This window comes from Lolium rigidum, chromosome 5 (genome assembly GCF_022539505.1).
Source record: "Lolium rigidum isolate FL_2022 chromosome 5, APGP_CSIRO_Lrig_0.1, whole genome shotgun sequence".
NCBI classification, from domain to species: Eukaryota; Viridiplantae; Streptophyta; class Magnoliopsida; order Poales; family Poaceae; genus Lolium; species Lolium rigidum.
In genome coordinates this window covers 263,249,439-263,266,463 of record NC_061512.1, presented here as the reverse complement: position 1 = coordinate 263,266,463, position 17,025 = coordinate 263,249,439, and the positions used below count along the sequence as shown (strand labels likewise).

Sequence of the window (17,025 nt, the reverse complement as noted above, 5' to 3'; positions counted from 1 at the left end):
CAGGATAGCATGCAGATTGGAGGGAGCGGCGCGAAGCTCTTTTTCTGTGTTGACATCAAGTGACTATGGATCTATGATGAAAGTCGGCAGAAGAGAATTTCATGAAGGCCGGAGGGGAGGACTAGCTAAGGGAGGTTCAAGTCTCTGCGTTGTTGAGGGACTTGCTTGGTGTTCCGGGCTTCACAGCAGCGGTATGAAAGTGGGGGCGACAAACACATGTGAAGTGCAGAGTCCTACCTTTCAGGGTGAAAACCCAAGGTCTGGCCTTAATTGATTGTGTCTGGCAATGTCCTTGGTGGAGGCATTGTTTTGAGAGCAGGGACTATCTTCAGGGTGAAAACCTAAGATCTTTGATCGAGCGACGACGGTGTTTGATTCCCTTCTTGGAGGCGTCGTTTTTGGAGAGTCTGTAATTCAGGTGTTGTCTTGACGGTGGATGTATTGCTGTTATTAGGCCCGAGATACTGTAGCGGGACTTTTGTTTCTTAGTTTTCTTTTCTTGTTTTTGGCTTTGTGCATCCGTAGTGCCATTAGGGTGGTGCGTTGTTGCAGAGGCTGGGTGTAATTGGTATCTTCTTGATATTAATATATTCCCTTTATCGAAAAAAAAGGATAGCATGCAGATGCACCTGAACAGAAACGTTGCAATTTTCCTCGTTATCAACTTGTGTATAGCTTTGGTTGTATCACCCTCGCTAAACATGCTACTTCCTTCGATCCGTAATAAGTGTCGGGGTTTTTAGTTCAGATGATGGTAAGATCTAGAGATGAGAAATAATTCATGTTGGTCGAAATAAAGTTTGCTCTCTAGATTCCAGAAGGAATCAAAGCCAGACAGCTTACTTTCAGGTTCTGAAGCTGCAGAAAACGAGCCCGATGGCATAACTGATGGAGCAAATAAACTTATGCACCGGTGAGTGATTACATTCTTAGATGAGTGCAAACTCATCATTTCCAGATTACAAGCGTATGAAGGATTGAAGCGATTCATTTCTTTTGCTGCTACAATGGAAAAGAAGCCATGGGTTGTTTTCCTGCTAGCTTGTGCCTTGCCAGCTCTTTCAAGAAAAGAAAGATATCATCTTTTGCCCTGTTCAAGCTAATTAAGGATCCAACCTTAGCATCAACCCAACCAGCAAATGCATCATGACGACTGTCGATCAAGAACCTGCAGCAATTCAGACAACACAGTAATTTCTAACCGCATATATCATACAAACGACAGAGAGGATGATTCATATCCATGATCAAATTGATGCTGGCCAAATCAGGGGCGGCAATGAACTCACCTTAAATACGCCTTTCCTTGAAGATATTTTTGTTATCACGCATCAGGATATCCACTTTTTTATTCCATCCTTGGATTCTCCGAAGATACATTTGTTCCCACCCAGGTTGTGGATACGTCACATTGTTTTCCATCGTCTGTTTCCTTCTCAATGGTTAAGTCAAAGACATTATAAGTATTCAATCTAAAGGGTGCATGCCATAGAATGCAAGGAAGAGAAACAATCATACCAATATGGTGTAACCTATGTGAAACCTTATTAAATTAAAATGCACAACTTGAGAGGCAATCCTATAATGACCATTAATATACACCCAAAAAAATTGTTTACTTTCGGTTCACAAAATGATACTTGGTCACATTATTACTATAAGATTCTAACTAACAACAGCGGGACGTACATGTGGAGTCTCGGAGAAAATGCATAGTTACCTTACATGAGATGTGCGAACTAGCTGAACAAAAATGATGCTGTGGTTCAGTCAACTGATTAATGACCAGTGATTCATGTATTCTTTGTAGCAGAAAACAACAAATGAGTATATATGTATATATATAGCGAGATAGCAAATTGGGTAGCTATACCTTGTATCAAGCCGAGAAGCGAAAATCGAGGGCCAATCCAGTTCCAAGGGCACAGTCTCCATAGGGTTGATGTAGCTCCTGTGAGGACAATCAGGCACCTCCTCCATCATCCCGGTTTGTAGGTCAGCGGTGTAAACGCCTTGGATGGTGTCGTTGACGAGTAATGTGCCGCACTTGTCTCCCAAGACATATAGCTCCCTTGCTTCATTCTCCGTCTTCTCCCAGGGCTGTTTTAGCTCGACTGTACTGGTGCATACCCATGCCGAACCTCTATCCTCGTTGGGTTGTTCCTCTCGCTGCTCCCAGATCTCTAGCTGGGTACCCCTCTTTTGCATACAAAACATTGAAAGCGTCGTCGTCCTGGCCGCTAGATTAATGAACAGGTGGCTGTCGGGGTGAAAACACATTGCGATGGGGAGCGTCGTCGCGGTGACGTGTCCTGTGCGCATGTTGAGATCAAGGACGCCAACATATGGCTCTCCGTAACGAGAAAATAACCAATGCGCCGTGCCACGATGCACAACAGCACGGCAGGACGATCCGTGCATGTTGGGTTGAACAAGACTATCGAATCCATGGGTGCCCAGTCTCCAGCTTGCTTCGTCGGAGGAGAAGGTGTGGAGAGTGCATGTCCCGGCATAGTTTTGGTCGTACCCGATGATTACCACCTTGAACAACGATGATGAGTTGCTCGGCTCGTCGGTAGAAGAAGGAGGGCAGTCTGTACCGGTTAGAATGGCGTAGCCTCTCCACCTGCAGCGCTCAAAGTCCGAGCCAAACTTAAGAGCAGGGAGGATGTGGCAGACGCCGGTGAGCAAGTTGCATACAGCCAGGTCGATGATGGTGCTGTTCCAGTAACCGCGTATGCCATATGTATCGAGCCGCACGAGGAGGAGGCCGTGGCGCGAGGCGAGCGGCACCGCTCGGTCGAAGAGGCCAGCGGGTACGGCGGCGGTCATGAAGGAGCGGAGGGTCCGCCGGCCAGGGCCGAGGACCGATCGCGGCGTCGGGGTGAAGTATGGCGTTGTGACAGTGAACGTACCTGTGGCCTCTAGTTCCTGGGTGAAGAAGCCGGCCATGGAGGACGAGGCGTCCTGATCTGGCCAGCAGCGCCGGAGGAAGGCGGGGTCGGCGACGAGACCGCGCCACCGCTTGCAGGCCGTGGCACAACGGAAGAGGACGGCCGGAGCGTGCTTTAAGCGGAAGAGGATCTCGAGGAGGATGTCGTCCGGCATGGCCGCCGCCGCAGCCGCCGCCATTGATCTGCTAGCAAGGTTGGGCGATTCGGAGCAACGTTTGTTTGGAGCCTTGGAGGTCGATGATGAGTTGTTAGGGTTGGAATCATGGAGGCGTACGTATATTTTGTGACCACACGTTGGTATGTGCAAAATTCCGTAGGTCCAGGATTACCGGTATGTAGCCTCTCAATAGGTCTGTAAATCAGATCAAGTTTTTTTTTTTGACATTAAATCAGATCAAGTTCGCAGTGCGATCCAGTCCAGGCCGCGAGGGGATACCGGATACGTACGTATGGCCGCCTTGACGTATTTGTACTCCATCCGGCGGAGCGCGAGTAGGTATAGTATGCTACATATTCGTATAATTTAAAAAAACACACACACATTCGTATAATTTAGTTGGGTTATATAGGTTTTATACAGGTTACGTGTAACCGTTCAATATATTAGTAACCAAGGGGTATCGAGCCATCTCAATGCCCTCGTATTTTAAGTTTGGCTGAGTTTGCTAGGGAGGAAGTTATACTGGAGCAAACGCCTGAGTTAGAACCCTACCCTACTTCTCACAGCCGGGATCAGATGATCTAGCCAAAAGCCCAAAACGTACATATGTCCGCATGCATTGGTGATGCAATGTAGGTGAGAAGAAACGTAGAGAGTAGAATGATTCAAAGTGAATATCCAGTCGGTGATGGTTGATTCCACACGAGGATACAAATAGCGAGTGAAGCCAAATATTTTGTCGCTGGCAACATTGTTCAACAGATAGACTACAAAATCTCCTCACTCAAATTGGTAAATATATTTACTTTTCCAACATTGTCACATTATATGTGTTTCTAATAATTGTTCATTAAGCTTACTGGGCGAGTTGTCACATCCTGACTTGCTCGACATAGATCGAGTAGGACGGGGAGGTTGTAGTCATGGTCTATAGGTGGTCGGGCTTGAACTCACGGCAACCCGTTCTGGCAGGCGCCCAGAGCACAACAGTAGGTGGAAGGGGAGATAGAGAAAGTTAGGAGAGGTGCATTGAATCCTGCTTATTTTGTTAACGACCAAAAATTATAGATTTGGACAAAAATAAACAAATCCTAATAGAATTAGGAAATAGCGGGAGAACCTTTTACGAAACAAAACCTTTCTACATCAAATTCTGATTCTTGAATCGCTACTAAGAAGGTAAGCCCCACATGATCTTAAGGCTTAGATTTAATTAAATCTCAGTCAAATGATGTCATTCAAGTGTTCCTACTCCCATGTATCACACCAATGAGAATTGAACAAAAACCTTACAAAAAAACACTTGTTGATAGATAGGACAAAAGACCCACCCTGAAATGAGTAGCCTGGATCAGTAGCATATCAGAATTCAGAACAGTCTATTTTTTTCCTTTATTTTTTCTTTCAGTGCAAGAAATTCTATGGAATCCTGTAATCACATTATAATACCCCAACTGAGTTTACAAAACATTCATGCCTATAAGGTATCACAAAAAGCGTGAAACAAATAGAGTATGCGGCCAATCTATCCTCGAAACAGCATATTACTATGTCACACACAAATGAAGCTCTAAACTAGTAACAAAGCGCAGCTTCCTGTGCACAAAGAACAAGACAGACGGCAAAACACCAACCAACATATGCAGATCGCGGACGGGCTCCACCCCTCCGCAATGAATAGCTTCGCCACCGGGAAGCAGACTCTTCGATGTAAAAAAAATGCAGGGAAGCAGACTCTTTGATGTATAAAAAATGGAACGAACAAATCCATGTATTGTATACCAAGAAGCCATTGACCTGCAGAGATGAATCAACACACCAATTTCAATACCACAAAGGCTACCCAAAAAAGAACAATTTGGATGAAGAAGATTAAGATGATAACTTGATGTACAAAATTTAATCACAACTTAACAAGGGTCTGACTAAGATGGATAAACAAATCGGTAGCTTGGAGAACTGAAAGCACTATTCTAATAGGTTATGATTGACAAAGATACAACGACTCCCTCCATCCCATGAAACATGTCTTAAGGTTGTCTAAATTTAAATGTATCTAGACATTATTTAGCATCTAGATACACCCAAATTTAGACAACGTTAAGATATGTTTCATAAGACGGAGGGAGTATAATGCATCGTGTATTTGTATCGTAAAGCTCCAGTATGAAGAGGATAAAACACAAGAGAAGAGTAGTATCAAAGGATCGTTTCACTTAAAGGTAGTACCAGAGGACAAGTTACCTAGAAAGGTATCTCAGGAACTAAGAAACTTATAATAAGAGGAAGGGGGCCTTAATAATCTTGATACAGATGATGCCTAAACTAGTTTTTCTAGAGGACATTAGGCAGATCTTATTTCAAACTTCAGTAGATTAAACCTCGAAGAACAGACCATCAGGAACTAAAGGATGTATAGCTAATTAGTTTTTGTCTGCAGAATATGCTAACCCTGTATAGCAGAAAATAATCTTTTCCATGCAAGGATCCAGTAACGTAGATGGTACAATATCTCCATTAAATGCTACACCAGTTATGTGGTACCGTTCTTATGCTTACAGTCAAATATCTCACCTACCATGCTTTCTGGATTTGTAAATATTTGATAGTTTCAGCATTTAGTTTACAGAGAAACATCCGGACCAATAGTGCAAGAATTTAGACTGTAATAAATAGTCTAATTTATATATTCATACATAAGTAAAGGTGCAAATGAAAGAATTTGGATGGTAATAAATAGTCTAATTCATACATTCGTGCATAAGAGAATAGCTAATTACCTATCTTTTTGAGAAAAAATGAAAGATATTTTCTTTTTCTTAAGCCATCTCAGGACATATAAAACAAGCACAAAACCAACGAAATCATTCAGCATAAACAAATTCAGAACTGCATGTTCATCTTTGTTACGTTCATCTTTGTTACAATTATACACATGCAGCCTGCAATAATCAGGACAGCAAGTAAGACACATCTAACAACCTAGAGACAATCAAAGTTCTCATGTGCATATGAAATAAAGTTCTTATGCATATAAATATATCCTGTAGAAAGAAGAGAAGCATACAGCAAATGCGCTTACCTAAAAGAGAAAATTGATATAGGTAAAGTTGCCCCGATATTTAATACATCGGAGCAACTTCATACATACTATATATGCTCCAGTGCAGTATGCAGTTGCGGAACTCTCCGCCTAAACAATGGCTCAAGACGGAAGGATGGAACACCACGTAGCCACCGTTTAATGTCATACATCTCATTCCAGGCTTGCACGATTTCATCAACATTGAAGCCCAAACCTAGGAGGGAAGAAGGATAATCTTAGAATCTTTGAGCATTCGGTGGTATTTTTGAAACATAAGTGATTCAGCAAAGTAAACAATGTTTTTCCAGAAAAAAGCAAAGAACGCAATGTAAATTACAGAATTGAAGATCATGTTTTCACAATTTTAACGACACCAGAGACACATTATGAACTCAGCATTTCATCAAAATCAACTAGTGAACAACACTTGAGTTGCCCTGATACTAGGTGAACTTCCCTAATAATAAGTTTCAGTGATGATCAAGGGGATAGTAAGAGATTCAGCATCAAAATTCTTATATTTTGCACAATTTCAATTTTCTCCAACAAAATAAATAGTATAGTTCTCTTAGCTTCGGGATTCAGGAGATAAGAACACGCTGAACTAGAGAATAAACAAGTGCAGTAATATTTTCCTTACCATCTTGGGCAGTTTCATTTGCACAGTGGTTTTTCACCAACACAGCAATGTTTGTAGCTGAAGCTCCTCCAAGTTTAAACTTCTCAATCGCTGCCATCAGACAGTCCTCCCACATTGGAAGTCCTAATTTGAACTCCACAACTGAGCGCTCATAAAGTAGCATACCCCAGAGAATATTAATCTGAGACCTCATGTTGGAAGCCCGTTCAGCCGCGTCATCCGTGGATACATCTTTGATATACTCCTCCATGCCCATCTTCTCCAGCACAGCATTTTCCTGGCTTGGTTTAGATCGGTTCTTCAGGCGCTGTTCTTCTATCTCCTCCCACATTTCCGTACCCTTCTCCATGTTATCCTCGGCTCTATTGAAGAGCTCCAGGACTTCAGAGGAAGGCCATGTGTCCAGATCCGCGTTGCTCCCGACAGCGTAGTACCATGACAGCTTTGCTTGCTCAAACTGCTGGTGTGCAAGTGCGAGGAAACCTTCAAAGAAGTCCGGCTTGGCCCTTACAGCTTCCTCGTATGTCTTCCCGGCCTTACTGTACTCCTCCTTTGCCCACTCGTAGGCTTCCTTCACTTTCTCAAGCACCAATTCCTTGGTAGAGTCTTCCGGCAAGAGCAGCCTCTTCCTAGCCCGAGACATGTGAACATTACCCCACTGGAAGAACGCGAGCGCCGCCATCTCCTGAAAGTTCCCCTCGGCAAGCTGAAACACCTCCTGGGCCTCGTCGCTAGTAATCGTGTCCTCAATGGCCTCCGTATACAGCTTCATGCTGACCTCATGGAGGTCCAGGTACTCGTCGGAGCTGACCCCGACATGGTTCTTGAAAAGGCGAGCAAACTGCACGATCCAGTCATCGATGCAAGTCACCGTGCTCCTGTCCTCATCCTGCCTGTTGTTGCTCCTGATGCTCCCATTGTCCGAGGTGTTGTTGACGAGCGAGCCGGTGCCGCCGTCCTCGAGGTAGGGCTCGTGCTCGGGGTCGGCCTCGGTGACGTAGAGCCGGAGGGAGCTCCCCGGGTCGACCAGCTCCTCGGCCCACTTGAGCTCGTCCTGGTTGGTGATGGTGACCAGGTCGCCCTCCCTGTCCCTGTACTTGACGAGCACCGCCTTGAGGCCGGGGAACTTGCCGCGGACGGACTCGCGCAGCTGCGCCATGCCGCAGCTGGCCGGCACCTGCGCCCACCGGATGTCCTCGCCGAACACCAGCTTCACCTGCCGCGGCGGCTCCTCCTCCTCGGGCGCAGCCGGCGGGGGCTCCGCAGCTGTTGGGTTTCCCTCCTCCTCCACGGCCGCCGCCGCAGCTTTGGCGGCAGCCTTCCGTCCCTTCTTCTTGCGCGGCTTCGGGGCAGCCGCCACCACCTCCTCAGGCGTCTGCAACACCGCCATCTCATCCACCACAAACCCCTTCTCCACCATAGCCCTCCTAACCCTCTCCCCCAAATCCACCGCCGTCAAATTCCCAGGCTCCGCCGCCAGCACCCTCTCCACATCCCGCGCCGCCAAATCCAGCCGCCCCAGCGCCTCGAAGCAGCGCGCCCGCTTGAGCAGCGCCTTGCCGTAGCGCGGCGCGGCGTCCAGCGCGAGGTTGCACTCGTTGACGGCGCGGTAGTGGTCGGGCGGGCTCATCTGCATGTAGCACGCCGCCAGGTTGCTGCGCAGGCCCGCCACGTCGGCGGCGGCGGCGGGGCCGGTGGCGGGGGAGGGGAGCAGCTTGAGGGACTTCTCGTAGGTGAGCAGGGCGCGGTCGTAGTCCCGGCGCTGGAACAGCTTGTTCCCCTCCTCCCTCAGCTCCCGCGCCATCTCCGCGAAGATGGTCTCGTCGCCGTCCAGCACCTTGGAGCCCGAGCGGTCCAGGGTGGAGGGTTTGGCGTCGGCGGAGGATTTGTGGCCCGCCCCGCCGCCCCGCTTCTTCTTCAGCGACGGCTTGCCCATCGCGGATTCGGGCCCCCAAATCCGCCGCCGAATGGAAAAAAGATCCTCCTTTTTGGACTTGGAAACCTCCGCGATTAATCCCGGCTCGAATCCTCGGACGGGGAAGAAGGCAGAAATTCAGCGATTCCCCGATTGGCCCGATTGGAAGGAAGAACTGGAGGGAGGAGAAGAATCTCCCGGGGAGGCAGGAGGAGGACTAGAGGAGCAAGAAGAGGAATTGAAGTAGAGTCAAAGCAGGGACGACGGCAACGGAAAGGAAGACGGGTCGGGACAGGTGGGTGGGATGCGTGGAGACAAGTAAAGGAACAACTGGGAAGGCTCGCTGGCCGCCACCGCCGCCGCCGCGTTTTCTATGGAATCGGTCGGAGCAGAAGAGAAGAGTATTCTTCTCCCCGAAGCAGGTGCCGAAAGAGGCTAGGAGGAATTTTCTCGTGTTTTGGGTTTGGTCGGGTCGAAATGGGTGGGTGGGTTGGCGGGCGTCATTACATGCCGAAATGGGTGGGGATTAGCGGTAAGGAAGGCGCCGCCACGGCGGCGGGAGGGATTAGGTTAGGGTTTGCTTTGGTTTCCGAAATGGTCGTCGGGCGCTCTCGCTTTCGCCGTGGGCCGGCGAAACGGCCTTGGGACCGACCATGGTCCAGGACAACGCCGCGCTGGGCCGCATATGCCGTCCTCCGCGGGTCTTTGTCACGTTCCTTTTTCTCTTGTCTTCCTCGCCTTGGTCTATAAAATTTTCTACCCAATATTTTATCGGTCTTTTCAGGTTCGGTCTTCGGTCATAGGTTTTTTTCCACCGTGAGTAGGATCAACATGGCTATCATTGTCAGCTGGATTTTCTAGTTTGGGTAATTGAGAGTGCCCGAGAGAGTTTTTTTCTTGGCAACGAACATAAGAAACCTGTGTGGCCAACACTAGTTAGGTTTCCTCATTTTGCAATGTTGTAACCATATTCCAAACTATGTATTAGTTTGTGTAATGTTTGTATCTATGTTTAAATGAAAATGAGAAAAAAAAAGTAGAAAAAATACATCGGGCCGCTGGAGGCACCCCTAGGCGCAAACGGACGCGCGGACAAAAACGACCATTTTCGCGTCCGTGAGGCGACGCAAACGGACGTGCACAACCAATTTGGACGTCCGAAATGCGTCGCCCCGTTGGAGATGCCCTTAGCCATCTTTCGGGCCTGTAACAAGGTCAGCACGGTGTCATCTCAGTTTCATGCTACGGAGCAACTGTAAAAACAAGACAAGATTGTAAGGCCGTCTCCACCTCCGCCTCCACTTCTGCTCTGGTGCTCCTCCCTTAAAAAATTATGGGCGCATCAAATACAAGAACGGTGGAGATCTTCTCATTAACTATTTATCTTCCTTTTCTTATTCTGTATTCGGGTTGATAATTTAAACTAGATAGCTATATGAGTGAAACAAAACAGCTTAAAAATTTGTAGTAAAAATAAAAAATCTCATTTCCTACGTACAAGAAAAAGTTGAAGTAAACATAAGCGAGTATAAACTCTTTATCCCAAGGTTGATTTTTTAAATTAGTCATCATATCTTGAAGCAGGCAAGAATAAAGGATTCGCAATATGGAATTCCATTACTAGAACATTTCTAGTTATTACTATTAATAATAAGAAGAATCCATCAAAAACCTCTTTGTAAGCGGGGGCATGATCGTAACTTCACCAAATCTGACATATATATACAGCTTTGTGCATGCCCGTATGGCCTGCGTTGTCTTGCAGGAGCGAATCATGTATGTATGGCGCATGCATGACGTGGGGCGGTAGTTAGGCGGATGAGATTGTTAACTGGTCACATGACATCTTTTTTACAGATACCATATCAATACAGACGGGTATACATGGGTTGGATATGGGTTTCGGCGGATCCGTCGTAGAAAAAAAACTAAATATGACCCCTCAACTTCGGCTATTGAGGAGCACTAAAACAGGGCTCCTCATCCTCTACAAAGACCGGCTCCCTCTCCTGTTGCCAGCCTCGTCCACAATCCCTAGAGACGGAAAACTCGATGAAGTTTTCAATAAAAGTACCCGTCTTTTCTAGCGAATCGGTGCCCGTTTGCTTGCTTTCGGCAGTTGTCTTAACGAAGATGATATCGTCTAAAATACGTGATCTTCGGCTCTTCGCTCGGCAACGAAATCTCCCTTCCAGCGGCAACGGTGGTGTTGGAAGATTTAATATTTTCTAGAGATACGGGTGTTGCTCCGACATATCGATTATGCATCTTTTCTCATGCATGGTTGCCGCGAGGAGAGGACCGCCATCCACATGGTATGTCGATATCTTTCGCTCACATGCTTTTCGATAGATCTTTCGCTGTTAAATTTATCCGTACGAGAATGAATTACAGTACTACAAGCAAGAACTAAGACAGCTGCTAGGAGAAATCCCACCATACAAACCAAAAGTCATCTTGGAGCTTCTAGCTCGATCATCAAACAAAGACAACCGTACAACACGCGACTACTTTTAGCGGAGTTTGCATCTAGCTCGCAGTCTATCTCCCGAAGTTGGATTATGCGCTTACGGTTGGCCGATGAACTCCCGCAACCGTCCAAGAGGGATTCAAGTGTGTCAGTTCAACCGGATGCCTCCCAAGCCTAAACATCCAAGAAGGAGAATTGTAGATTCGCATTTTAATCTCTAGACTAGTTCTACACATGCTTTTTTTTTTATCATAGCCCATGCTCTTTCCCATGGTCAATACGACTAAGAGTGAGAGTTCATCTCGAGTCCGCTCAGAAAAACCTATAAATAGGGACGCAGATCACACCCACAACAACACACATATTAATTTACGCTCTACCTCATATTACGGGGTGGTCCTGTCTAAGGGACAGATAGAAACTACGGTACTACTGTACTACATCAACCATCGATCGAGTAATGAGATGCAACTCAAAAGTATCATGCATTAAATGAGATAAAAGCCTCTTTTCCAATGAAAACCTGGGAAATACGAGTTGCTCAAATCATTGGCCGATAGAATGGTATACATCACACTAAACGAGATGCAAGTCGAAATATCATGCATTGCGAAAAAAGTGTTTCACCGAGCATATTCGTGTCACTCGTGTTTTATCTTCTTCTTAACGAATGATGTCTCTTTCTTTCTTGGCTAAGTATATCTCATCGAGTCCTAACTCAATGCATGTCGACACGTTGCGGATATAATTAAGAAAAGCGAGGAAAAATCAATGTACAACGAGCATATCAAGAAAGAACATCAATGATATGAAAACGGGCCGAATTCACTCACGGATGCCCAAGAGTGATATGCAACGAAAGGAAGATGGGGGCAGGTCGGGACAGGTGGGGGGATTTTACGGGATACTAGACCGGAAATGCGCGCGTTGCTGCGCCCGCCCACATATATGAAATGATAGAATTCATAGAAAAATATAATATACAATTGAGAAAATCACAAGACAAGAAAATGTGGACAAATAAAGGCTATGAGCGAGAACAAATAAAGTCATTCCATGAAGAAAAACATTCCAGGAAGGTGAAAAACCTCGGAAAGAATGGGCTCCAGCTACTTCTTGTCTTTGTGTGAAAAGCCTTCTCTCTATAGATTTATTTGTAGTGAGAACTGGAAATTTGCAAGGAGAGCGATTTTGTTTTCTTCAGTTCGGTAGGTTCTTTCTCAAAACTTTCAAGTATAGTCTTCAGTTCTGTAATGCCAGATTTGAGATCTTTCACCTGAAATACCATCTTTCGGGACTTATTCCTCACCATTAACATCTTGTATTTCCTGTGAAATTTAAAAAGAAAAGAAATCATAAATATCTAAAGAGGTTTATTCTTGCTTGTAAAAGAAGGGTGGTTGAATTCTTTTCATTTGAACGCAACACAGCAGAGCTCACGCTTCAGACTCCAAAGACGGTAACTGTGATTCAGTTTAGCTTGTCAAGTATCTGAATGTAGTGGGAACTACGAAGAGTGATGAACATGATATTATATGCTGAACTTAAAAAAGAAAGATGAACTTGAAACAGTATCAGGTTTCCACCATACGTCACCATGGTGCCTTTGTGCTTACTAATGATTATCACAACTATAAATTGAAGACATTTCTAATTGAAATTTTATCAAGTTTAATGTTCTCACCTAAATAAATTTAGTATCAACGACACAACATTTTGCGAGTTCAATTCTAATGTAGCTTCCCGCACCAAGCTGTTTAAGTTTCCTTTTTTGCTTCTTCGGCCCAAGCCTACAACAACTCTGTTATGGACTAAAAGTACATAGATATAGTAATAAAATGATCATGGTCATGCAACAAAACTAAACAACAATAGTTTATCGATTTCAAATTGCATTTAAATCTTTCCCTTGTGATGTTGATGGTATGAACTCCCTGCATGTTGGTGTACTTAAACAATGCTGAATATAAGCGTAAGCTTACTTGCTCGATCGAGATATTCCATGCTAATCCTGCAATCCATATATGTTGGCTAGGCTAATTTTCCTAAGCCATTATACAAATGAATTGGACATTTGACTTGAATCTTCATATCAATATAATGAGCCTAGGATCTGCAAGAAAAAAAAGGAACAAGAACAAAAACAAACCATAAATATCTATTTTAACAGCATCACAAGGATAGTGACAAGGGCATACAATTGTAACAGGCAATTGAGAATCTTTTTGTTTTCCAGGAAAACTGGGGATGGACCTCCAGGAAATGTAGCTATCTAGGAGGTTCAGGATCACATTAGATGCATTTTCCAATTAATACTAATAAAAGTAAGTAATTACTATGTCCGAGGAGGAGAGCATGTGACCGGCAATAGTTCATAATATCCTCGTATAAGATCAGTTATCTATATTTGGAATATGAATGAACATGTGGAAATATCAAAGTATTTTCAGGTTACGATAGTTTTATTCCGGTCTGTACGTGTTGGAGCAGCGACAAACTTGAGAAAATAGTGTGCACACTCCATAAGGTGTTCCCTGGAATTCATAAATGTTTTTTTTTTGTATGCATCATACCTTCCAAGTATTGAACAGGTATACAAACCAGTCTAGAGTGGGCGGAAATGAGTTCAACTATTGACTGTTAACCTACTTCCATAAACCAAAACTTCCTTGCATCTGTATAACCAGTAATTGCCTAATTGGTAAAAGAGACTTACTTGTCATTAAACAATTTACCCGTATGGAGGTGGAATATCCATGGATCATGCCACTATATGACTTTATCCGGTCAAACAACTATGTCTTGTCACTATGATGTTATCCGGTCAAACAACTATGTCTTGTCCATTACCCCGGCTTTGCACAACGCAACAATAATGGAGTTTTATGTCAATACACTAAGCATAACATTTGTCTTGTGACTACATGCCTTATGTACTTCACTTCCTCATAGAAGCCATAGATGACTCGTGTAATATGCCCCCACATTCGGGAAGCAAGCTCCTCCTTTCGCCACCACTTGGAGTTTGTCGAGCAACCGCTTGTTCCTGCTAGACTACCATAAGCACTTGAGAACAACGCAATATGACAAGGCATCACGCACAGAGCTTAGATATTTTTATGAAGGATAGATATTAGAGAGAAAATGAAGCAAATCTTTGGGCCATGACATGCAGGTAAATTTAAGAAGCATGAGCTTATACAAACGAGAGAAAATCAAAGAAAACATGACTTGACATTCTTGAGGCCGGATGTTTTATGAGGTTTAATCTTGTTTGCCGCAAGGTCGCCGAGAATCACATGGTGTAAATTAGATTAATTTGTGCCACAAAATAACTTGAAAGCAAAAATAGTATACATAATTTATAACTTTCATGTAGTACTACTATTACTCGTACACTGGAAATGGACCACATTATTTAGACAAAGATAATCTACAATGATGAGAAAATTAATTTTTGTATGCTTGACACATATTCAACATAAATTTAAGATGCTTAAAGTCTATAGTATATAGCAAATACTTTATTTTCAGTCACTTAATCTGTAGAAGAGAGATAGGAAAATTGGAAGAGAACAAATGATAAATAATAAAAAGGACATGAGAAATACTACTTAGAGGTCAAAATATAATATTACAAAGTTTGCAGCTGAGGAAAACCTGAATCATGTACTTACCCTGGATTGCTGGAAGTTGGTGCACCGTTGCTACCTTAGCATCCCTCTGAAATTCGATGGAGTGTACATATGGAAGTTATTTGATTTATAAAATGGAAAGAATTGTTAATATTTAAGTTCAGAATTATGAGTTAAACATTGAGATTTGGAACAATAATATAAAATAACTGATTGCCTTTAGAGTTGTAACTTACTTTCCTGTTACCTGGCCGGCCCAGTTAGTGAGTGGGGGCCACCTTAAAGCAATTGGGCTGGCCCAATAAGTAAATGGGTCGGCCCAATAAAAGTGGGTCCCACACTATAGTAAGTGGGCAGGCCTAGTAAGTTGTAGGACCCTAGTCGTTTGACTAGTCAACTTGCATTCTCGGCCAACCAAGTTAGGCTTATGAGAAGGCACATTAAATTTTATGAGCCTAAAATCTTATATCAATGATATACACAATTACATACACGAATAAAATAACTAGAAAATTACAAAGCACTTAATGTGCCCAAATAAAAAATTACATATAATCATGAAGGGCTTCTATTAGCATCATCAATAACACGGCGATATTTGGCAATCGCCTTGATTGAATCTTGTGTACTCTTTGTCAACATATCAGATATAGATCTTAAAGCAGCAACCCCATGTCTTTCATACAGTACAACCTTGAGATATTTACTGTTTGATAAAAGGAATGGTCTAGGTTGACGGCTATGAGAGGATGCATCAGAAGAAAGATCAGAACTTTTTGTGGGTCTCTCTACTGATGAAGATTGCTTCATCACAATTGCATTCTGATAACAATGCAAAAAGAGTTAAACGATGAACTATGATAACATGTATTAAGCATTATCGATATGAGATAGTCACAAGTACTAAGCACAGACTTACATTATATCGTTGCATAGGGTCACCACGAAACCTTTTGTGCCCTCTATGTTCTACTAAGGACTTCTTCATTACAACTGCATTCTAATAATATTGCAAACATAGTTACAACAGTGAACTATTCAAACATGTATTATGCAATGTAGATATAAGATAATAAAAAGTTGTATAAATAAGCACAAGACAATGTATGGAACTTGTACTAAGCACAGACTTACATCATAATGTTGATCAGTGTCGCTACAGATCCTTTTTTGGCGACTATCTTCTAATGATGACTGCTTCATTACAACTGCATTCTGGTAATATTGCAAACATAGTTACAACAATTAACTATTCAAACATGTATTATGCAATGTAGAGATCAGATAACAACATGTAGCAGAAATAAGCACAAGATAAGATATGATACATGTACTAAGCACATACTGGCTCGCTGCAGGTTCTTCTCTTCGTGTACTAGTCGTGGTCGACATGCCTGTCATTTCAGGTCCATCCATCAGGTGAAATGCTAATCCTTCTGCTCCATTGTCCTTAGTATGTGTTTAGATATCACATTTAAGACCAAATCAGATGGTTTCAAATAACAAAAAACTTGAGCTGCCAAATGAATAAGCTAATATTTACCAGATATCAGATTAAAACCAACTAGATGTTGCTTTGCATGAGATAAGAATTTCATATATTCAGATTTAGAGTAGCTAATGAATATAACTATAATGCCAAATGTCAGGTTCAAATCACCTCCGCAGTTGCTCCAAGACAAGCATATCAAATAGACAGAAACATAGTAAAGCGTGAATGGCATTGCTATGGCAGGATTCTAAGTGTTCATCTCTTGTATAAGGAACAATGCATATAGGTTATAGATAATAACGGAAGTAAACTACCAAAATTACCAACCAAGAACTCAGATTCCAACCTTCCCTAGCGTCCCCGCTGTTAATGTTGGATGTTCTAATAAGCGGTTCGCATGATCAATCCCTAGGAAAAATAACATTGACAAGTTAGTCTATGATAATACAAAGACCAGACATGCACGCAACAATAACTATACAAGCTGTGCGACAGGAGCATTCATGGAAAAAAATATAGCATGGGAGTTTCTTTGGGGTTTCTTTGTCCAACTCCAGGACCCATTCTTCCAACTTCAACTTTACCTCGGGAGAGCACAAGGATTCCATTTCCTGAGAAGTTGAGCTACCCTATTCCACACCATCTAAACATTACTCCATATTAGTCTCCTAAGA

General features: G+C 43.5%; 1 protein-coding gene and 1 long non-coding RNA gene across 2 annotated transcripts; both read right to left on the bottom strand.

Moving 5' to 3' along the window:
- Nucleotides 1–1,088: 1,088 nt before the first annotated feature.
- On the bottom strand, nucleotides 1,089–1,979 carry LOC124655146. Its single transcript, XR_006988583.1, has 3 exons — nucleotides 1,874–1,979; nucleotides 1,290–1,432; nucleotides 1,089–1,168 (listed from the first exon to the last, which is right to left on the bottom strand). It is a non-coding gene; the product is annotated as an uncharacterized LOC124655146 (long non-coding RNA).
- A 2,555-nt stretch (nucleotides 1,980–4,534) lies between these two features.
- On the bottom strand, nucleotides 4,535–8,775 carry LOC124653274 (protein PHOX1-like). Its single transcript, XM_047192344.1, has 3 exons — nucleotides 6,840–8,775; nucleotides 6,197–6,413; nucleotides 4,535–4,911 (listed from the first exon to the last, which is right to left on the bottom strand). The coding sequence occupies exons 1-2, from the start codon at nucleotides 8,773–8,775 to the stop codon at nucleotides 6,265–6,267; spliced, it is 2,085 nt and encodes a 694-aa protein (XP_047048300.1). The 3' UTR covers nucleotides 4,535–4,911; nucleotides 6,197–6,264.
- Between the last annotated feature and the right edge of the window lie 8,250 nt (nucleotides 8,776–17,025).

Bases quoted from the DNA above. Each gene is read 5' to 3' on its own strand.
- LOC124653274 (XM_047192344.1), bottom strand. From the start codon at position 8,775: ATGGGCAAGCCGTCGCTGAAGAAGAAGCGGGGCGGCGGGGCGGGCCAC. The intron at 6,414-6,839 runs GTAAGGAAAATA...CTTCCCTCCTAG, and splicing joins AAATGAAACTGCCCAAGATG to GTTTGGGCTTCAATGTTGAT.